Source organism: Ambystoma mexicanum, chromosome 6p (assembly GCF_040938575.1).
Source record: "Ambystoma mexicanum isolate Mex_15411 chromosome 6p, UKY_AmexF1_1, whole genome shotgun sequence".
In the NCBI taxonomy this organism is placed as follows: Eukaryota; Metazoa; Chordata; class Amphibia; order Caudata; family Ambystomatidae; genus Ambystoma; species Ambystoma mexicanum.
In genome coordinates this window covers 551,943,213-551,966,681 of record NC_090935.1, presented here as the reverse complement: position 1 = coordinate 551,966,681, position 23,469 = coordinate 551,943,213, and the positions used below count along the sequence as shown (strand labels likewise).

General features: G+C 46.5%; 1 protein-coding gene across 3 annotated transcripts in view; it reads right to left on the bottom strand.

Annotated features, from left to right (window-relative positions):
- Nucleotides 1-23,469, bottom strand: part of TRAPPC13 (trafficking protein particle complex subunit 13) — a 987,073-nt gene that overhangs the window by 450,434 nt on the left and 513,170 nt on the right. For all 3 annotated transcript variants that reach the window (XM_069627358.1, XM_069627359.1, XM_069627360.1), the window contains exon 6: nt 18,630-18,702. In XM_069627358.1, coding sequence (XP_069483459.1) covers nt 18,630-18,702 — 73 coding nt within the window. The remainder of the gene's footprint in view (nt 1-18,629; nt 18,703-23,469) is intronic.

Genomic DNA, 23,469 nt, shown 5'->3' with positions numbered 1-23,469 from the left:
TTAGTCCCGCTAAACCTCGAAATCATTGCCGGTGTGTAGTACAGCCTATTAACAACTTTAAATTGAATTAGTCAGTATTTTGAATTAACCGACACTCCCTTAATTGACAGATTTGTTTCCACTTTAAATCTACAATTGCTGTACCCAGATCACTCTCCCATTTGGCCCGGTTATCTGGACACTTAACTGCCACCAATGTTGGTGTGACCTTATAAAGTGCCAAACGGATTTCTTGTTTGTAGCGGATGAAAGGATACGCGAAAGACAAGGGTGTGATACAGGCTCCAGAGGGTACGCCATCCAGCATTACCTGATCGTCGCTCGCATACGGTAAATATTGTAGCAATTGTAGAGCAGTATCATCAACATGCTCTCTGATTGCATCCCAGCCAATAAATCATCCATCTATATACAAATCACCTAATGTCTGAATACCCACCCTTCCGCAATCCCTTTCCAGCACCTTCTCTGTGGCAGGCTCCACCTTAGTCATGCCCCAAATAGGGATTCTCCTATCATAGGAAACCAGAACCTTAGCTGCCTTATTCAATCTAGCCCATGCGTCCCGTGTCACCTGTAGCGGGTCCATGTGTGCTGCAATACGTGTTCCCTGCAAGTAATAGAATCGCTGGCATGGAGCCCACCCGTCTCCACTCCAGCCTCGCATGTGGCATCTCTGGGTGGCCAGCGTTCCAAAAGATGGTACAGTGTATCTGCGAAACCAAATAATATAGTTCAAAGTCTGAGGCAGACCGACCCCTGGCCTCGTAGGGCCAAGCAAAATGGTCCCACCCCATCCAAATCGGGTCTCCAGACAATACAAAAGAAGAGCACATACGAACCAGTTCCGAAAAGAAAAAGCACTCCATTAGAGGAGTTTAGGCTAAATGATCATCTTAATCAACGCAACTCTTCTGGCATTAGAGATTGGGATATTGCCACACCTATAAAGTTGAACTCTCAGCTCCCCTAAGTAACTACCATAATTCAAGTGGAAAGTCTTGGAGGTCGAGCGAGCCACCCTGATGCCTAAATATCGGAAAAACCTCAAAGCTCTCCTAAGACCCAGCGTATTACTCATGCTCTGAATACCATCCGATAAAAGTTTTTTTATTTTAAACCTTTATTTAAGAGAGTGTGTTCAACATTACAGAAAGAATAGTGTAATCAATAACCGACCTAGCACATTATACATTTATAACCATGACCATGCAGTTAGTGTTGAGCAGGGGCCTTGATCAACATAATACCTCCATAGGTGGAACATAGAGTGGTGATGATAACATTGACGCCACGTTTTGACTCACATTGCAACAGTTGTCTCTTCGTCGCCGTCAGTACACAATTGGGTAGAAACGAGGTAGCTGCGGTATGGGAACCATATGTCCTTGGGTCGAAAGTTCAAAGGCTGTAGCACAGATCAGGGCTCCTCCATGTCTGACGCCCAAATTACCGCTTTGAGCCACTGGGAGATGGTCGGGCTGGTTGGGCGAAGCCATAATAGTAGGATACATCGGACAGCTAGTAACATACATAAACTAGCAAGTTTGTGGATACCTGCATAATTCAAAGTTCAGTATAGTTGAGATGTATAGTTGCAGAGCATCTAGGGCATGTGGGCGGATGAGTGTGTGAAATGCGATGGAGGCGGGTAAGGGTATAATGAAAAAGATGCAATACTTTAAATTCTATCAGTTGCAATTTTGAGTTGAAGGACACTTCACGGGTTTGTAGGCACATGAATTCCCATCTTTCTTCAGTTATGTGCTCCTCGAGGTCTTTTGCCCAGGACTCCCTGAGCTTGTCCAGGGGCTTACAGCCCGATCTTGTAGTGTTCCATACATTCTAGCCACCATCCCCTCAGGAGCCATGCCCTTCATTATGGTATCAAGGTGTGGTTTGTCAGGTGGCTGTACCAGGAACGTTTTCCACGTCCCTTTGAGTTTAGTTTATTACTTATATAGCGCACCTAACCCAAGCCTAACTGGGCGCTTCTACTTGAATACATAGTAGGTTACATAATAGGATACAATTGATAGACAGATTTACACTTGCAGAGTTACAGAGTCACAACACAGTAGAAAATGTATTTACAGATGGATTAAGTCAGGCAGGTTCTGACTTTTAGCAAGAGAGATTACAGTCAACCCAGGTACTTGTAGGTCAGCAGTAGCTGGGGTACATAATCATAAAAAGATGTTCTGTTTGTGTGTGCAGCATATATAGTACATACAGTATATACAGTGTAGAGTGTGGGACATAGTCTGGTGTGCTAGATAGTTGTTTGGGAGAAGAGCCATGATTTGGTCTTGGCTCTGAGGGCCCAAAATGAGGTTTCAGATCTAATGGCTGGCGGGAGTGAGTTCCAGCACTTGGCAGCAAGCACTGGGAAGCTGGATCCTCCAGCCGTTTTTGGGTTGAAGTTAGGGATGGTGAGTCGGTTCAGATAGCTGGATCGAGTGGGTCTGTCAGACTGGGTCCTAGAGAATTTGTTCATGAGGTATTTCGGTGCTGTGTTCGAGAGACATTTGTGCGTGATGACTAGGGATCGTAATGTGATTCTCTCGCGTACGGGTACCCAAAGTGCATCCCTCCTGTAGGAATAGATGTGGCTGGAGCGAGGTATGTTTAGGGCTGATCTTAAGGCATTATTTTGCCGCACTTGAAATTTGTTTAAGTTGCGTGACGAGGAACCGAGGAATAAGGTGTTACAATAGTCCAACTTCGAGAGGATCAGAGCTCTGGCTAGTGTTAAGAGGGTATTGGTTGAAAGGTAAGGTTTACATGCATTTATAAGTTTGCTGGTGTAGGCCGTAGTGGATGCTGTGATGTTCACTTTTTTAAGGGATATAGCGGAGTCCAAGTAAACCCCAAGCGTATTTACTTCACTACAGACTTTTATGGTGTTTCCGTCAATGATGAAGGCAGAATAGCGTTTATCTAGGTGGTTAAGGCGGGCTTGGGAGCCGATAAGGAGTTCAGTCTTGTGATCATTTAAACAAAGACTGTGGGTGGCCATCCATGCTTAGATTTCTAGGTAGATGTTGTTGATAATTTTTGTGTCATTTATATAGCAACCAGTGAGCGTGATGAGGATCTGGGTGTCATCCGCGTAATTAGTGTAGGAGACACCCAGATTGTCAAGACGATCAAAGAGAGGCTTGGTAAATATATTATAGAGTGTGGGGGAGAAGCAAGATCCTTGCGGAACTCCACAGTTGATGGGCTCTGACGGAGCAGATGCTTAAGGTGAAAAGACCCTAGTGGTTCTGTTCGAGAGGAAGGACTGTATCCAGCTAGCGGCGTTCAGTGAGAAGGCTGCTGCTGAGGTTAGGTGCTTGGTCAGGATTTTATGGTCGAAGGTTGTTGAGAGATCCAAGAGTACGAGGATGGCTAGTTTGCCATTGTCCTTTGATTCATCCATCTCTATCTTTGGATCGAATAGGGCTGTCTCAGTAACTTGTCTGGGTCTGAAACCAGACTGACGTAGACCTAATAAATCATTATCTTTCAAGTGTTTCTGAATTTGGAGATAGACTGCGCGGTCACAGATTTTTTAGAAGGACGGGGACCGTTGTTATAGGCCTATAATTTGTGGGGATGCTGGGATCTAGTTTTTTTAGAAGCGGTCTGACCCATGCTTCTTTGAGATTATCAGGTACTGAACGGTTTTTGAAGGATGTGTTCATCAGAGCTGTAATGAATGGTGCTAGTTCTCTAGCGCCATCATTGATGACCGAGGCTGGGCAAAGATCACCTTGGCAGTTGGAGGGTTTTATCCCAAGAATTAAGTGTTCTACTTCCTTGATGGAGGCTGGTGTAAATTGGAAGGGGGTACACAGTTGGCTTTGGTGAGCGTGGGCTCTGTTGACAGTATTTGCATCAGTGGGTAAGTTATTTTATTTTGTATCAATTTTAGTTTGTAATAGTGCTATTTTATCTGATAGGGCCTTCTGAATATTTGCACACCAGGCAGTGTCTTTCAGGCATGTGTCAGCAGGGGGAGCCGGTGACTCTAGTTCCCCCAAGTATAGTAAAAAGTTCCTTAGTATTTGATTTTGCGTTCTGGATTCTTTCATTGTAGATTTCCCTTTTGGTGTTATGAATGACAGTCTTATAGGTTATGGACCGAACAACAAAGTTCTCTTTGTTGGTGGTGGAGGGGGAATTGCTCCAAATGGTTTTGGCTGCTCTTTTTTTCGTTAGAGTGATTTTAGTTGAGCTGTAAACCAAGCATTTAGGTGGGTTGTGGATTTGGCTTTGAGGCTTTAGGGGAGTGATCTTATTTATTGCTTGTTTCAGGGTGGTGTTGTAACTTTCCACTAGAAGGCCAGGGTCCTTGTCAACGTTGGGTGAGTTGGTGATGGGCTGTAGCAGTGGCAGTAAGTTTTCTATAGTTAAGTTACGCTTGTCCCTGGACAGGGTGGAAGGGGCAAGGGTTACCCCTGTGTTGATGGATGGTTTCTCCTGTATAGAGAATGTGATGGCGTGGTGGTCTGACCAGGCAAGTGGCTCATTTTTAAGGATAGTGGTAGTGCAGTTGAGGTCTGCCAAAGAATCTACGGTCCTACCTTTATTGTGGGTTGGTTTGGTAATGTTGAGTTTGAATCAGAGTTGGGAGATGGTATTCTCAAGAGTAGATGCGTTCGTATCTTTTGAGTCGTGAAGTCCAAGGTTTAGGTCACCTAGTAGGATGATCTGTGAGCTTGGTTTTGTGTTCTGTGTTAGGAGAGTGGAGATGTTATCCTCGAAGGAGGATATAGGGCCATGCGGCCGGTAGATGAGATGTAGAAGTAAGGTCTGGTTGGGGGTGAGAGGTAGTTTTTAACAGAGTAGCTAGGCAGATGGTAGTGGTGTGCTGGAGAACTCTCTCAGGCCAAAGTGAGTTTTGGCAATAAATGCAATGCTGCCCGCTTTACCCGTGGCTCTGTCATCTCTGATGATGGTGTAGTTGTCAGGGAGCGCTAATATTACAGCGGGTCCAGAAGCTGGGTTAAGCCATGTTTCGGATATGGCTACAAAATCCAGTTGGTTGGAAGTGATGTAGTCAGCAATGTCAAGGGCATTGGCTGCTAACGATCAAGAGTTAATAAGGGCTCCTTTGATGCCTGGGGACAGAGGTGAGTGTTGATGAAGTGGTGGAGGAGGAGTGCTGTCTGGCACTATGTTGATGGCTGAGTGGGCAGTGGAAAACGTAATGACTACCTTGGGAGTGGATAGCCTGCTTTTAGGTTCCTTAGCGAGGTGGCGAGATCCTTGTCTGGCATTCCTGGTAGTAAGTGGACAAGGGATCAATGGTGTAGGTGGGGTGGCAAAGCGGCAGATCAATTCCTCTCGAGTCAATGGCACTAAGTATTTACGGATGGATGATAGTAGTTTCGAACTCGCAGGCTGAGGATTGAGCTGGGTGGATGGTGGGAGATTAGTGGAAGTGATGGTCTGGGGAGAAGGTAGAAGGGTGGCCATTATAAGAATGGTTCTGCAAAAGAGGGCCATTCGAGTGAGTACTGCGTACCGTATAGTAAGATTCATGGGTAGTAGGGCGGTTCAGGACTGACTGAGATAGGCGTCTAGTTAGCTAGGTGGTTATCTGCAGATCTGGTTGGCACTCCCGTGGCTACGGATTTAGGGCATATCATTTTTTTACACAATAGTGGGTAATAGCAGTCAGAGTAATCCCACCACGGTAGTAATTAGTATAATGCGTACGTGTGGCTATTCCCTCCTAGTGAGGCAGTGGCATAATATGGCAGCGCTATACAGTAATGGAAATGGAGATCTCATGGCAAAAAATCAATATAAGTACTGAGACAGTGAAACAGTGAGAATGCGTACATGTGGTTATTCCATCCTAGTGAGGCAATGGTATTACTATAGCAGTGTTATACAATAATGGAAATGGATATCTCATGGCAGAAAAGGACTCAATATAAAGACATTGATAATCAACATAAATGCATATTTGTGACTTTTCCATCCTGGCATTATACAGTAAATTGGTACAACGCTAGGAGCAACACAGTAACAGTGCACTGCTAGAAGCAGCACAGTAGATCAGAACAATGCAGGTGTGGTAGGAAAGCAATAAGGTAAAGGCCAAAGGTGCGGGGTAGTGCTAGGATCGGCACCGTAGGTTGGTGCAGTGCGGGTGTAAACATCGCGTTGATCAGATACCAAATGCAAGTGGAATGCACAGGTTTTTGAGTGGCTGGGCGTATGCACAACGTGCAGTGGAACGAAAGCTAATGCACACCGGTAAAGTTAATGGCAAAGTGCGTAATAGTGCGTAATAGTAGGCGTAGAGATTACTAGTGGGGACGTGGTACAGTGGTTTTCATGGTAGATGGGTGACGTCTTACGGCGCATATGGTTGCTACATGTGTACAATTTTGCATTTGTTATTGGCTACAAATTGAAAGGAATGCCGTAAAATATATTGTGGGTTGAAGCAGAGCAGCACAGCAGGGAGCGTATAGTGAGAGCGGGACAGTAAGAAGTAAAGCCAGTGCGAGTGTACCACTGCTGTATTAGGAGCACCGTATCTATCTGATTAATGCTCGGTAGGCAGCAAGGCAGAGGGAATACAGGATATTACAATATAGTGCGAGTCACAACTGGTATTAGAAACTGGCAACGCTGTTGTATAGTCTATGTTTGTACAATGGAGAGTTCACACAAGTTGATAGAGGTACACAGACCTCTGGTGCGGCAAAAATGTACTTACATGGAATGTTATGTGGGTGAACGGTGACCTCAGATGGTAGGCAGATTGGACAGGGGGAGTGGCCCACAGCCCCTTAGGCCCTAGCAGGCCACAGACAGGCGATCGGCCTTTAGAGCCAAGCCTTATGCAGATCAGGCCTGCTAGCGCCTTCCGGTTCAGCCGAAGAAGACAAATAGCTTGGGGAGCCCAATCAGGTTTCTCAGCTCTACTTGAGACCAGCATATTGTAACCACTACCCAGATTGCCTACGGGAGGGTTGGTTAAGCCATGAAACCCCATAAAGGAGTTCACGTTATAAACATCTCTGATCACTTCGTACCTGTCCATGGCCCACTGGAGCACGTCTACTTTGCAGCTATGGAATTTTGTCCAATCACTCCCCAATATAAGCATACTTTTATGGTATGGTCTAGGGATGTTTAATGTCTTCCATATTTCATCCCACGCTAGGGCTGTAACAGTCACTGGGTCCACATCTGTTCGTAATCTGGGGCATGGTGGGAGTACAAGTGAACGCACATTGCGGTCACCAGCAGCCAGCCTCTCTAATTTTAGGTGAGTGTGTTGCGCATCAATATCGAACCAGTAGGCAGCATAGTGCGCCTGCGCTGCCACCCAGTAGCGTTCAAAGTTGGGGGCCAATAGGCCCCCCTTATCATATGGTCTGGCCAGTTTGTTACATTTTAGGCGCACTGCGCCAGTGTGCCACATATAGCTATTTATTGCTTTCTCCAGAGGATCAAAGAACACAGCTCCAGGCCATAGCAGGACGTTGATAAAGTAATATAGCAGTTTAGAGAACCAGCATTTTTAGAAGCGCGACCCGCCCTGCGATGGTGATTGGGAGCTTTGCCCAGGTGTGAAGTTTGGTCTGCAGCCGAGGTAGGTAGTGGCCATAATTAAGCGCAGAAAGTGAGATTTTCTGAAGTGTTATCGTTATCCCCAAGTATTTTATTTCTGATGGTGACCAAGTGAAACCCATTAGGTCTGGAGGGGGGGTGGGAGGGGGGGTTAAGCTGTATCAGTTAGTGGGAATAGTTCTGACTTAGCAAAGTTTACATGCAGTCTAGACATGGTGCCAAACTTCTGGACAGTTTGCATGATTGGCGCCAGGTGTCTGGTAGGATCTCGAATGAATATCAGCGCATTGTCAGCATATAATGAAATAATTTCAGGTTCTCTCGTGAGTCTGACGCCCTTATGCATGTGTTTATTCCGTATGTCGTCCGCCAGTGGTTCAATCACCATGGCAAATAATAGCGGCGACAACGGGCAACCCTTCCTGGTCCCTCTGCATATTTTAATTAGGGGTGATGGGGTGTTCACCCTGGCTACTGGGTGTGTGAATAGTAGTTTGACCCATGAGTTAAATAGTGGCCCAAAATTGTCTCTCTAGAACCACCCACATGAATTGTCACGACACAGAATCAAATGCTTTTTGTATGTCCAGGGCCACAGCTACCGCCTGTGTCCCAGGATCTATTTGCGTCAAGATATTGAATAGGCGCCTTAAATTTAGGGCTATGGACAGACCAGGGACAAACCCTGACTGGTCTGGGTATATGACATGTGTCAGATAGGGGGGTGAGGCGGAGGGCCAGCACTTTGGCAAAAATGTTTATGTCAGAGTTGATAAGGGAGAGGGGCCGGTATGAGCCGCATTGTTCAGGGGGTTTGCCCGGTTTAAGTAGGACTGTGATCATTGCTTCACGCAGCGTGGGCGTGAGTACTCCTAAGGACAGGGATTCCGACCACATATCTAACAGTTCAGGGACAAGGCGGGACTTAAAATGTTTATAATATTCCAGCATCAGGCCATCAGGGCCAGAGGCCTTGCCAGCTGTTAGTTCGTCAATAGCACGGGCGATCTCTTCAAGGGTGATGGGGCTGTCTAGTGCCACTTTGGTGTCTGCTGATAGGGACGTCAGCAGGAGGCTATCCAGGTAACTATTTATTTCAGGGGTGGTGGCTGTGTCAGTGTTGCCATATAACTTTTTGTAGAACGCATGGACTTCCTGGCTCACCCCTTCGGTGGTGTGGACCATCGTCCCGGTTGCATCTTGTATAGCAGGGATATGTTGGCTGTCTCGCGACGGCCTGTCCACCCTCGCAAATATCCTGCCTGGCCACTCACTTTCGCCATATTTCCTCGCCTGGTTGGGACCGTCTAAGAACTTTAGTTCCCTGTCTGCATGTACCGGAAACTTTCTAATTCAGTTTTTAACTCCCCAACGTTTGATCACAAGGGTTTGTTGCGAGTGCCCGTTCTAAATTGCATAGTCGGGTCTCACTGCGCTGTATGTCGCCACGTATACTCTTGAGTATCCCTGCCTTGGACAACAGGGCAGCCCCGCGGATATAAGGCTTCCCATAGTGTTGCTTGTGTGCCAAACCGTGCCCCTGTCAAGTCAAAGTATTCATCTATACGCTTAGTTAACTGGGCTTTGAACATGGGGTCTAAAAGGGATTGTGGCTCGAGTTTCCACCCTCTGTGACCATTGGGTGCATTCCCAAAGAATATCTTTTATGGTTACCGGGGAATGGTCAGAGAATGTTCTGGGTAATATAGCAACATCGCTCAAACCACTAATCAATGTATCAGAGAGATATGCCGCATGTCTATACGAGAGTGGGAATCGTGGACTGTGGAGTAGTACGAGTATTGCCGCATCTCCGGGTTAAGAACCCTCCATGCATCCACTAGCCGAAGTTTATTAAGACCATCTACTATTACCTGAGGTGCTTTGGCTTGCTGGAGGGGGCGGGAGCTGGATCTATCCAGACATTGGTCTATAATGGTGTTGAAGTCACCCCCCCATAAGATGGGAATCAGGGGGTATTAAGTAAATCGATCATCTCAATGTAAAAATCAGGGTCGTCAATGTTAGGACCGTATGAAGCTCAGGGTATCCCAAGCTCTGGTTCTCTCTAGGTTGGACTATTGTAACAGCCTCTTTCTAAATCTATTTTTATAAAGGTAGCGGGCGCCCCTCTCTCGCAAGAACAGACATGATAACCTGTTCAGTGGTTATTAACCACTTGAGAGTTCGCAGCCACTGCTTTTACTCACTGTGCCTTTCACAGATGGGAAATATCCATTTGCATATCAGTCTTTGTCCTGCCCAGGGGCAGTCCAGCACCGAAATACAATGGCAATTCCAATCTGAACGAGAGTACCACCAGCAACCCCATACACGTGTTTCACCCTTGTTGGGGATCATCAGTGAGGTGAAGCTGATGCCTCTCTAAGCACAGTGAGAGGGAGACCACGTCTGGTTGCCCCCAGGAGACCTAGGGTTACCAATCCCAGGTTCCTTAACAAATAATTTTACAAAGGTAGCGGGCTCCCCTCTCTCGCAAGAACAGACATGATAACCTGTTCAGTGGTTATTAACCACTTGAGAGTTCGCAGCCACTGCTTTTACTCACTGTGCCTTTCACAGATGGGAAATATCCATTTGCATATCAGTCTTTGTCCTGCCCAGGGGCAGTCCAGCACCGAAATACAATGGCAATTCCAATCTGAACGAAAGTACCACCAGCAACCCCATACACGTGTTTCACCCTTGTTGGGGATCATCAGTGAGGTGAAGCTGATGCCTCTCTAAGCACAGTGAGAGGGAGACCACGTCTGGCTGCCCCCAGGAGACCTAGGGTTACCAATCCCAGGTTCCTTAACAAATAGTTTTACAAAGGTAGCGGGCGCCCCTCTCTCGCAAGAACAGACATGATAACCTGTTCAGTGGTTATTAACCACTTGAGAGTTCGCAGCCACTGGGTTGCTGGTGGTACTCGCAATTGTAACAGGGTGGTACAACATGTTGAGGTAGATGGGAAACCATGTTCTTGCACACAGTGGAAAAGGAGTGTGTAGGTGCCACCCCAGGGCACCTTGTCACCGATTCCGTAGGATTGAGTCTTCGGGGCTGCTAGTACTCCCGGTGTACAGCCCCCGGTGAAGGTCATGTGTCAGCATGCTGTTATCAGTGGGTCGGTGTAGCTAAGCCGACCCTGCCGCTGGATCCAGCTTGGTTAACTACTTGGGTTGCTACGTGGGCGTCACCAGATCAAGCAATGATGGGTGTAGTGGGTGCCCCCAGTCCGCATACAGGGTATTCCTTAATACACCCGATTCAAAGGTGTAAAGCGGGGCGCTGGATAATACTGTGAGAGGATGGTGGCGTAGCGCTTATTCAGTGTAGCACGTTGTTGTAGACTGTTGGCAGCCTTCAGGGTTTGTGGACGAGTCACCATAGCAAGGCTAACGAGAATGGAAGCGCTCACCTCCTCATCAGGCCAGTGGGCCATCGGGAGCGTGGGACCAATGGTGTTCCAGGTGTGGGCAGTGCCCCGGTGGCTCAGGGCATAATAGGGGAGAAGGGGGTCATCACCTCGCTGCAAAAGGGGTCAAAAGTGAACGAAGTTGTGCCTGAATAGTTATGGCAGGCAATTAGGGTGTGTTTCAACGTTCCAGAGCGGGCAGTGAGATGCAGGGAGAACAGCTTTTGGTACAGTAGATAATGTCTCGGCTCCCTCGCTCAGTGGTATGGGTCAGCGCACGGCCGGCAGGGAGTGAGCCAGTGTTGTTAGCACCTACTCACACAGGGCACTGGCATGCAATCACAAAGTTAATGCAGGAGTAAGCACACCAGCAGGAGATGGTGCCTTCGTGGTGCCAGGGGGGCCTCCAACATTGATTTGGGGCCAATGCTGGGTGGGAATGCACCTACCGTGTCAGGCAGGAAGCATCGTAGTTGTGCGTTCGCCACAGGCGACAACCCCGTGGAACACCCAGTGGGCACGATCCCCTAAATGGATATAAGCCACTTGGCAACGGCAGCAGAGCGAGGCCCCGCAAGGCAGCAGGTAGAGTTGAAGGGGACTATAGGTGTCATGGACAGCTGGGTCCGGCTGCGCCGCCGTGCCGACTTATGCGCCCTGAGATCCAATGCCGCCTGATACCCAGCCTCGCGCCCAGGTCGGCCCTCCCGGGGTTTCAGGTGGCTACCGCCGCTATGGTGCGGCGAGCTGGCCACCTGATACCAGCCGTAGCCACATCGTGATCAGGGTGTGGGGATATCCTGCTGGAGCACCTATCCGCTTCAGGGCCGAAGTAGTTGTGTCCGCGCCACTGCAGCTCTACACGTAGCAGGCGCGTGCCACGCAGGCCCTCTGCAGCAGTGGCCCGCAACAGTCTCAGGGACGGTCCAGCTACAGTGATTTTTGGCCGGAATGTGCCCCCAGCTGTTCCGCTCGAGATGAAGGCACAGTTCAAGTACTTTAGATCCTGGAATATATGTGATGGAATATATGTGATAAATGCAGGCTAACACTTGCAGCACCAGAGCTCCTACTTTATGCAGCCATCTTTGTCGCGCACAACGGCTTCCCGCCCCCCCCCACCCCCCACACTGATAACGGAAAGATTTCAGACTTAGTATTGAGAAGCAGGCCAGAATACTTGCCAAAGTCTTTTACTGCTGCAAGCATTGGAGCCAAATTAGTCAAAGGGTCTCTTATATACAACAAACTCATCAGCACATAGTGAGATTACTTCCCACCCATGTATGCCGGCCCCTTGAAATTGACCCCGAATCAAGTCAGCCAGGGGCTCAATAACAGGGGAGAGGGGGCACCCCTGCCTAGTGCCTGCACCTAATTTAAAAGCAGGAGATAACTTACTGTCTGTGAACACTTGGGCTGACGGTTGCGTATACAGAAATCAAACCCATGAAATAAAATTGGGACCAAACCCATAATTAGAAAGAACACGGAACAGAAAAGGCCAGGCAACTGTATCAAACTCTTTCTGCATGTCAAGAGAAACAGCCACAGCGTGACACTCACGTGGGACTCGAGTTCAAACATTGTATAACCGTCTGATATTAGAAGCTGTGTCGTGACCCTTAACCCTGGCCCTCACTGGCAAGTCAGCCTTCCAGTTAGGGCCAGGTCAAAGGCCTTAAAACCTTATCCAAGACTCTCTTGGAGTGAGTCCTGGCGCCTTTGGCGCCAGGCTCATAACCATCATGAAGACCAACATTAGAATGAGACGATTTACTTGGGACTATTTAACTTGGGGGGTGGGGGGGGTTCAGCCAACATGGAGGCACACACATAGCTCAGTTACAAGGAGCTGAGCTATGCGGTCTAGTCTTTTGGGTGTGGCAGGCCTGTGACTACTTTCCCTGGACTACTTTGGGTGTGGCAGGCCTGGGACTATTTTACCTGGACTACTTTACCTGAGACTATTTAAACCACACCCAAACAGCAGAACACGCTTCATGTTATTCTGCTGTGGGCAGCGTAACGCTCACCGTGTCCAGTTCTTGATGCCAGCTTACCTGAAACCAAGGACCTGCAGAGAGAAAGAACACTACGAAACTTACATGGAATAGTATCCTGTCTTCAATCCATCGCCGACTTCAGTTCCACTCACCTGAAGGTACGAACTCCATCATCCGGCACCGCATGCATCTTGGAATACCATAACCTGGAAAGAGGAGGAAGAAAGACAGCATTAATAAGCGTTTACTCACGTTTCCTCCCGAACAAAGAAAGCCACACAATTCATACCTGGGTAGTCATCTCCTGTTAAGTATCATTGCTGGAACATCACAGCGATTGGCGAGAACATCGCGACCTGCAAGGAGAGAAAAGACACAGGTTAGCAATATAAAAGGCGAAACCGAGCAGCGCATCGCACATTACTCATTGGACAGCATCGCGCACACCGCGCTTTCGCCTACCGCCCCATGCTCATCTTCAAACTGCATGACAACACCAAAATACCTTTCCATACCTAAAAGGAAAGAAGCAAGACATTGGGCCTCATTACAAGTCCGGCGGTAACCGAGGCGGTAAAACCGCCTGGTTACCGCCAGACTCGTATTACCATTCAGCCTCCGTGATTCCCGGAAATACCGGGGCATTAAAACTCCAGTTTTCCGGGAATCACGGAGGCGGAATGGTGTTAATCCCCATTCCCATTCCATACAAAGGATATTAAATCCTCTTGCAGTTTTTTGCACATTTTGGGGGGGGGGTCTCTATCAGGAGGGAGCTAATTACATATAGGAGGCGGGGTAGAAGGGTCATCTTGAGTGCGGTTATACGTGCGAACCATGAAAGTTCCTGGGCATCCCACCTCAAGAGGTCCTCCTTAAATTGTTTCCACGTGGGCACTATGTTCTCCCCGTATAGGTGTCTATATTCCCGTGTCAGTTGAACTCCTAAGTAGTCTATGGCCTTGGGTTCCCAGATTAGTGGATGCTGTGTCACCATTTTTTGGGGTATCTTCTCCTCTTCGGTTATGTTTAGGGCTTTTGATTTTGCGTAGTTAATAGTGAACCCTCATACTCTAGCAAATTCCTGTAATCTTCCTAGGGTTTTGGGTAGTGATTTGGCAGTGTGAGAATCCAACTTTTACAATATTAAGGTGAGGAGAAGGCCGAAGGGCGAGGAAGGAGTTGAGGCCAAGGGAGGTGGGAAAACAGACAATCTGGTATTGAATCCAGCTCCCCTATATTGTAGACCCATCTTTAACCAGAGTCCTTACCAAGGGACCGGGAGAGGGTTTGAGAGTGCAAATCATCCAACCAGGGCTGGGTGGCATCCCCATGGATACCAGGTGAGCCTAACAGCTGTCGATCGGCCCGGTATAAAACCGAATTGATCAACATGTACAATATGTGGCATAAATGGGGATAGTCACATCGCTATAATTTTAGCAAATATCTTTGTGACAGTGTTTATGAGCGATAGGGGTCTATACGACCCGGAGTTACTCGCTACCTTATTCGGTTTGAGTAATAGAATAATAATTGCCTCATGTAGCGTCCCTGCCAGAATCCCAATTCTTAATGCCACCATCCATATCCGCAGTAAATAGGGGGCCAGCTTGTCACAAAATTCCTTATAGAATTCCACGCTAAAGCCATCCGACTCAGGGGCCTTCCCGCTCGGGAGCTCTTTTGTCGCCAGTTTGACCTCTTCAACCGCAAATGGGGCTTCAAGCGCTTCCCTGTTCTCTTCAGACAATAGGGTTGTCAGTATCCCATTCAGGTTATCTATCGATCTTTAGGGAGGTTGTGGTAGTCTTTGACGTATATAAAGCAGAGTGAAAATGATAAAATACGGTGTTAAAATCATCGTCCAGATGTGCCAAAGTATGATCCAATTGTTGAACACACAGGATGCGTCTATTCCCCAATTCAACCCTAACAGTCCGAGGAAGCAGCCTACTTGGCCTATCTCATAGAGCCATCATTTAATTCAAAATAAGTGGCACTATGCTTTTGCAAAGTTGTAACAAACACCGGGTCACGCACGGCAGCCGGCTTATAGCACCAGGGTGGGCGTACCCCATTTTTCTGGGATAAAAGCATAGAAAGTGAAATGGGAGAGTGGTCCGAATAAGTGCAGGGAAATATTGAACACCCTTGCACGGTAGGTAATAGACCGCTAGATACCAACCACACATCAATTCTTGAATGCATGTCATGGACCTTGGAACAATATGTATATATCCTCCCTGTCCCATTCACACGTCCATTTCAACCATATGTGCAAGGATAGTCTGTGCCGCCCCAGAACAACACCTAGGTGCATCCGGGGTACGATTTAAGGTTGTGCTTAATATGGAATTGATATCCCCCCCACACATCAGTGAGTCCATTGGGTACTGTGCACATAACTGAAATATGTGGTCAAAAATGTCAGGGTCGCCGATATTAGGACCATACACATTCACCAATAATACCTCCCGCCCACATAAGTTACCATGCTCCAACACATATCGACCTTCATGCCCAGGTGCACAAACTGCATTTTTTCGATGTATTAAAATTATAACCCGTCTATACCTAGTTGAATAGGATGTGTAATACTTACTCTTCCCCCACCCCAGTGCAAATAGCTCTGCCTGCTTGCCGAACATGTGTTTCTTGTAAAAATACAATATTAGCACCTTTCACATTCACCAGTATCTTCCATGCTTAATAGGATTTCCCAATCCCCAGACATTCCAGCTAGTGAATTAAAGCAAAATCCCCCCCGCAACCCTAGTATGCTCCATATCCAATGTAGTATACAAGTATCGGTCACCAATCTAGTATTTGATCTGATCAGCTCCTTACCAACTGCAACCAAGTGCCTTTTTACATTTTTAACCCAACATATAAACACGACCACCTCCCTGTTCCCCAATAAACAGCCATGCCCATACCCACCCTCCCAACCCCCAACATAACACCAACTATTTGCACCTGCACAGTGGACAACTGTCTCCGCACAGAGTGGGCCAATAACCTGCCCAAGGCACAGGATTAATACACATCCCCGCTGGCCACATCTGTGCGTAATACCATCTACCCATCAACAAAAGGATCACTGGCCACATCAAGGAACTTCTGAAACCACTTAAAGGGATCACCAAACTTAGGCAAAGGTAATGGAATATGTGTCTCAATAAAGGACTGCCTCCTCCGGAACTGTGAAAAAGAACGATTTGTTATTATGCTGTAACTTAAGGCGAGTAGGGAATAAAATAGCATACGGTGTGTTTCGCTCCCTGAGCAGCTTCTTCACACCCAGAAAGGAGCAGTGCTCCAGTTGCACCACCACAGTATAATCTGTGAAAATTCGAACAACATTGGAATCAAGCCTCAGTTCCTGCTTATCCCTAGCAGCACGCAGTATCAAGTCACGGTCCCGATAGTTCATGATGCCTACAATGATCAGCCAGGCTTAGGTTTTGCAGCCAGCGCTATGTGTGCTCCCTCAACTGTGAAGTGTGGGGACCATCCTGGGTTGTCCAGTAGCTCTCGTAGCAAGTTCTCCATCGCCACTTCCAAGCTACCCCGGAGGGTATCCTCGGCACCCGACAATACAAATATTGTTTCTGCGAGATCTGGACTCTAAATCTTCACACGTTGCTGCAACCTACTTCAAGTCTCTGGTAAGTGTAGAAACCGCAGTTTGCAAATCTGCAACAATGTCCTCATTAGCACTTATCCGACGTTCCGCTTCATTAATCCGCTGTGTCTTTTTCCAATTGCACTCACATGGACGACACAGTCTCAGTAATTCCATCTAATTTAACGTTCACCAATGGAAATCCTTGCTGCATCATGTCCAACATACATTTGTAGGTCAATCGGGCTGCCCACGCTCGAACTCGCAATGGGCTCATGGACTGCATATCGCAGCCAGCAGATGAGGATGCTCTAGAAGTAGGTTTGGTGAACTTATCCATGGCTCCACATTTCTTAGCGCCAGAACCCTTGGTCATTGTGGCTATTCTCATGCTCCTTCTTATAGTGACTCTACCAGATCCGTCCAGGCACACTAAGTGCGGAATGCAGTCCTGTGTGCCAGAGTATGTGCCGATGTCAATCCAGTCCATACATATGCACTCCCAAGAGCCACCACAATATAAGAAACGCTCCGCAGGGGTAGTCTCTTATGATCGGCCCCCTCTACTGTTTAACTGCGCTATGCTGCACCAAGACACAAACAAGCAACCCACTCTCTCAATGGCAGCAACCAACCAATCTGGTGTGGCGCTCCTTCCAACACACCTCCATATACTTCAGTTTGCCCGTAGATGCCCTGGGGCCCCACCTCTCTGCCGCCACCATCCCGTCAAAGTTTATAGTATACCGCTGGTGCAGTATATAGGGCTCGCCGTCCCTCTCCAGCAACGCAACCCCACTCTGCAAACCGTCAGTAGCGGTCCCCGTGTCTTCACTGCCACTCCGTTGCACAATCCTGCAGCAGTGCTGTGAACGCCCTCCTCCAATTCAGTCACTGAGCAATGGGCAACCCTCTGCACACTTCAAAGCCCCAGAAGCCACGAAGCCTCCACAGTCCACCTTGGTGAAGCAATGGCGCTCCGGCGCCCGGCAGTGGCAGTCCACCTTTGGAGGCCCACCTCCACATAGAGTCCCAGTCCAAGTCTCGGATCGATTCTGACGCCGGTGGTCCCTGATGCCGTCACAACACCCGAAATCCTAAGTAGTACCTCATATACGATCGCCTGGCTGGAATAAACAAGGATCAGTAACCACTCTACAGAGAGAGTTTCGAGCTAGTCGGCTAGCAGCTCAACAGCGCCCCCAGGAAGGACCCTTGAACTATGAGAGGTTCTAGAACAATTTGGCAGCAATACAATGGAATTAGTAGCAGACCCGGCGAAAGTCAAATGAAAGCTCCAACAATATGATTGGTGCTGCACTATTAATACACTTTATTCTTACACTTATTAAATTGAATATGCAAAAATCCCCAGAAAAAGGGGATTACCTTGTCAAGTCAGGAGCTATCTTTACTTGAAATTTAAATTTAAACTTCTGCCTACATTGGAAATTGCTGGAGCAAGGTCGGGTCAGCTATGTTAACGTGTAGAGGATGCAAGAACAGTTCTAGAATTGAGTCATTAAAACACCTTACTTATTTTCCTGTTTTTAATACGGCATGAATTCCGCACTTTAAGGATACAATGAATATGAATTTCCTGGATGGGGTTGAGTCTTTATGGATTAGACTCATTAATTTTAAAATTGTGTAGATTTTTAAAGAAAATATTTGGTACGTTAACTGGCTCTCCCTGCTCACTGAAAAATGGAACATGAAGTTGAGTTGTTTCCCTGGAGAATTATGGAAGGACCAAATAATATTGAATATAACTTGTGAAATAGCTTGTGGGTTGGAGACTGGAATATAGTGTTTAATTGCAGTGGAGGGTCGAATAACGTATTTATCTTTTCTCCTGTTTTCAAGTATGGTGATGCATTTTGTAAATTTGATATGTCAAAGTTTTATATAAACCATTAAACAACGACAAAATACACCCTGATTAGCCACATTATAGCATGCTTTTGGAAATTAAATACTTATACATTACCTGGAACTTGAAGAATTTTCTGAAATACATCTTCTCATTAGTCTGCGTGGTGTAGCTTACCGCACATACTAAGCTGCAAAGAACAGATATGACAGATATGTCAGACATTCACGGTAATTTTCCAAATATGTTTCAGAATATATTTATTTACACTGAATGACCTCTATATGGATGCACACAGTTTCAGTGTTCGGCTGTTCAATGCTAAAATTGTCTTAGAACAATGTAAACATTATGTGTTAGGGATAGCCATCTGCAAATTGGTTTAGAAAGTGAACATGGAGAAAAGGGAAAACAAGACTGATTATTAAGTCACAGACAAAAGAGTGCAGGATATGAACCATCAGCCTTCAAAACACTCAAAATGTGCTCATCTCTATGACAAGCGAATGCTCATACCACCACAATCACATTATCTAAAGTAGATGGCTGAAGGCATCTGCTAGCTAGTAAGATGCTGCTCTATGATGTATCACAATTATAGGAACTGTGATATAAATGTTCCACTTGACTTAGAATAGCACCAAAATACACTGGTCAAGCAGTGTTCTTAAATAGGAAAATTAAGACTTTTCTCCAAGGAGATATACATTGGGTTTGGTGCTTGTCTGGTTTTACAGCAACTGAATTTGAAGACTTCTTAGGGCGCAACAAGCAGTTGGATACCAGGGGTGCATCTTTGATCCCGCAAACAATGAATTTGCCTCACTGTAAGGGAGGAAGTGCCATATGGATGCTATGACTGGGGTAGCATACATCCTTAAGATTACCTTGGTGGGGTTTATCCTTTTAGTGCACCAGGATACGTGTGTATCATTATGCTACAGGGTAAGCTATTGAGCACTGATCAGCAACATCAGGCTGCGTAGCTCTAGGACCACTTGTTAGTAAAGTAGAAATAAAATCTCTCTGTAAAAATAAATGGAAAGTCCCACAAATCTACATCCCCCACCCTGAGTTATACCACTAGGGGATAAACTGAAACATAGCCACCACTAGGACATCCTGGACTGTGATGGCTACATAATCATTAGGAGAGTTTGCCAACTGTGCAATGGTGATCTGCCAGCAATTGATGAAACTTCTCTGTATCATGCAAACCTATTTGTGACCAGGTAGAGCTTGGTCAGGATTGAGGAATAGGACACACCCCAGGACTTCCTCAGAAATTAAATGACATTCCAAGATGAACTTGTCCTGCTTTTTGCACATTTAATACTATTGGCATGCACTCAGAATTCAAGAAGGGCAGGGTAAATAATAGTATTAGGAGTATTTTTAGGAGCAGGGTTTGTGAAGCATAAGAGTCCAAGGGATATAGTCTCCTGATGCTTATTGGATTACACACGCAGTCTTGGGGATATAGTGCTACACAGAATTATAGTGGCCAGCCACTTCCTTGTCACAGGTCCTTTATGCAGGGGTATTGCACCTTGCTCGCTATTTGATATCCACATCAGAAGGCTACTGTTTGGCACACTGCTTCCTGATTTGGAGTTATAGCACCCAAGCTCACAGTGAGGAATAGAGTTCCCCATGTCCTCTCACTAAAAGGGATATTGCATGCTCCTTACCCCCTTCTCTTATCTCGTGCAACCTATGCAGTTCCCATCCCACTCGTTAGTCAGGCAAAGTCTGCCTCTGCTGTCCACGGAAGGGAGCAGCACACCACAGATATTTCTACTCCATCGGTGTGCCGGTTTACTAACTGTCCAGATGCCGCAGTCTGCAACATTATTTGCTCTTCCATTGCCAGCACACCAAGCACTCTCACCTGCTGGTTACCATTTCAGTTCCATCCTTGTGCTTGGTCCATTGTTCCTCCTCTCTCAACAATTTATGCTGTTTCTCTCTACGCAGATCTCATGCCACCTGCATGTCTTCTGGCTAATCAACAATCTATCTCTTCCCGGAACTATGCTAACCTCATTTACCCTCCTGACATTACTTCCATCGATCTGTGCCTATGGAATGCCAGATCTCCATGTAATAAATTCACCTCTGTACTAGACTATTTTTACAATTGAATTTACATTTCCTCTGTATTACTGAAACCTGGATTCCATCTTTTAACACTACTATTCCTGCTTCTCTTTCTACCTCTCTGACCTCCTTTTGCCATACACCGCGCCCATCTGCTTGTGGCGACGGTATTGGCATCCTAGATCGCTCTTAATTTGTACTTATCCCTACCACTCTAACTCTTCCAGCCGTTACCTCATTTGATTTTTCATTTACTGCCTTCTCTAAGCCTTATCCCATTACGTTTTACTCATTTATCACCCACCTGGGTCTGTTGGTTCATTTTGTGAAGACATTGACACACTTCTCTCTTATATTCTTCCTTCTGCTACTCCTTTCATACTTGTAGGAGATTCTAATCTTCATCGCTCTTCTGTACACTCTACCCTTCCACTACTTACAATCCTTGATTCCCTTTTTCTTTCTCCTCTCCCTACTTCTCCCTTCCATATCTCTGGCTCTTGCTTAGACCTTATCTTTACATCCACCCTCTCCACATCTTCTGTGTTGCAACTTCCTGTCGATCCTACTAATCATCATCTTCTCTCCATCTCAATTTTCCCAACATCTCCTGCTTCCTCTTCGTCAGTCTCTCCATCATATTGCCGGCGTAACCTACGCAGTTTTAACACTCAACTTTTTGTTTCCTCATGCATTTCTGCTTTACCTTGCCACTCTTCCTTTGCTACTTTGTCTGTTAATGGCTGCATCTATCCTTCTTTCACTGCTTTCTTCTTCCTTAGCGGCTCTCAATCCTGCCTCTGTTTCTTACCCTTCTCGTAAACCCCCACAACCTTGGCTCTCTTTTCATCTGTGTGCTATGCAACATGTTCTTCATCGCTATGAAAGATGTTGGCTCAAGTCTAAGACTGTGGGAGACTACAGTTCTTATTCTTCCTACCACGCTCTCTATGATGACTGCCTTCTCTCAGCTAAACATTCTTATTTCTCTGACCTTTTACACACACACAATCAACTCATCCTAGACGTCTTTTTCAAACTTTCACACCTTCTTTCTCTTCCTACTCCTCATCACTCTACTAATTCTATTTTATTAGCATCTGATTTTGATTTATTTTCCTCCTCAAAAGTGACTTCCCTTTGTTCCACCATTAAGTCTTCTACTTTGCAGTCGACTGCTATTTGCCCTACTTTGCCTCCAATTGCGACAATTTCTTGCTTTACTCCAATCACTAATGATGAGACTTCTCTTATTGGCTTAGGATCACCTGACTGCCTCTCTGTCTGACCCTATTCCTTCGGTGCTTATTCCTAAAATCTATCCTTCTCGTCCCTTATCTCACCTCCTTTTTCAATATTTGTCCCTAGACTCTGGCTTTTCCCTCTTCCTTTAAACATGCTTCGATTATTCCGAGCTTTAAGAAAGCTTCTGCCGATTCCTCACTTGCCTCTAATTTTTGTCCTATGTCTCTACTGCCTTATCTTTCTAAAATACTCGAACGTCTTGTCTATTCTCAAGTCTCTACTTTTGTTACAAATAATGTTATTCTTCCCCATTTTTATTAGGGGTTCCACCCTTTCCATTCTACTGAAAGAGCTCTTCTTTCTGTTCTGAACTCCTTACTGTCAGCACGCTACTCTCAACATTGGTGGTCTTATTCGATTTTGATACCGTTGATCACCCTCTTTTACTGGCTTCGCTCTCTTCTTTTGGTTTCACTGGATCGGTTCTCTCTTGGTTCAGGTTATACCTGTCCCAAAGGACATTTACGGTTTCTTGGACAGGGGTATCGTCTGAAATGCCCCCGCTCATGTACGGTGTCCCACACGGTTCGGTTCTTGGTCCTTTTCTTTTCTCTCTCTATACCTCCCCACTGACTTAAGTTATTTCCTCCCTTGGTCTATCCCAGCACTTTTATGCTGACGATGCTCAGCTTTTTCTGTCTCTCATCCTTTACCCTTGAAGTCCACAATAAACTCTCTACATGACTATTGGCCATCAAATCTTGCATGTCGGCTCACTTTCTGCTACGCAAAGCTTGTAAAACAGAGGTACTTTTCTTTCGACATGGCAGATTGCTTTTGTTAATTTTCACTTGGATTGTACTGTTTTTATGAACTTATGTACAGCGTTTTGGCTTAAGGCACTATATACAATCCAAATAAAATACAAAAACAATACCGTGTCCCTTTACACCTTCTCTAAAAGATATGGTGCCCTTCCAACCCCAGGGGCACATGTAAATCCTGTAATGAATTGTGTGTCGTCCTTACCCATAAAGAGGTTCTGTCTTTCCATGAGATCCTTCCTGCTATGCCAGGCTTTTGTTCTCCTTCTGCCTCAGACAAAGGTACCCCCTTAGATGTGGGCCCCTCAGCTACCTCTGGTCCCCATGCAAGTATGGGCAACCCAGCTGGTACTGGCTCCTCCGGTGGCCCCTCTGTGGGTACTGGGTCATCAGGTGTCTCCCCAGCTGGTACTGGCCCCTAAGCAGGCCACCACTAGCTTCTCAACTGTCTATGGTCTCAACTCTCCCAACAACTCAACGCCTCTGTGATGAATCCAATAGTGTCATTATGCATTCCCCGGTCATGACCTTCTGCCATGTGACCAGCGGATGGCAGCCGCTACCTGATCCTGACCCTAGAGGCGGCTATACGAGGGAGGATCACATGGGAGGAGACTACTACCAGGGAGATGTCATGGCTTCATTGGATGAGGCGTGGTGTCCCCCCCTTTAACCATGAGGAAGACCCCCTAATGCCCAAGACCCTAATTGCCTATTGCATTGTGTTTGCTGCCCCCAGTAGAGGAATTAAAGAAACCTCTTCCCAATATTTGTTAAGGCAAACCCCC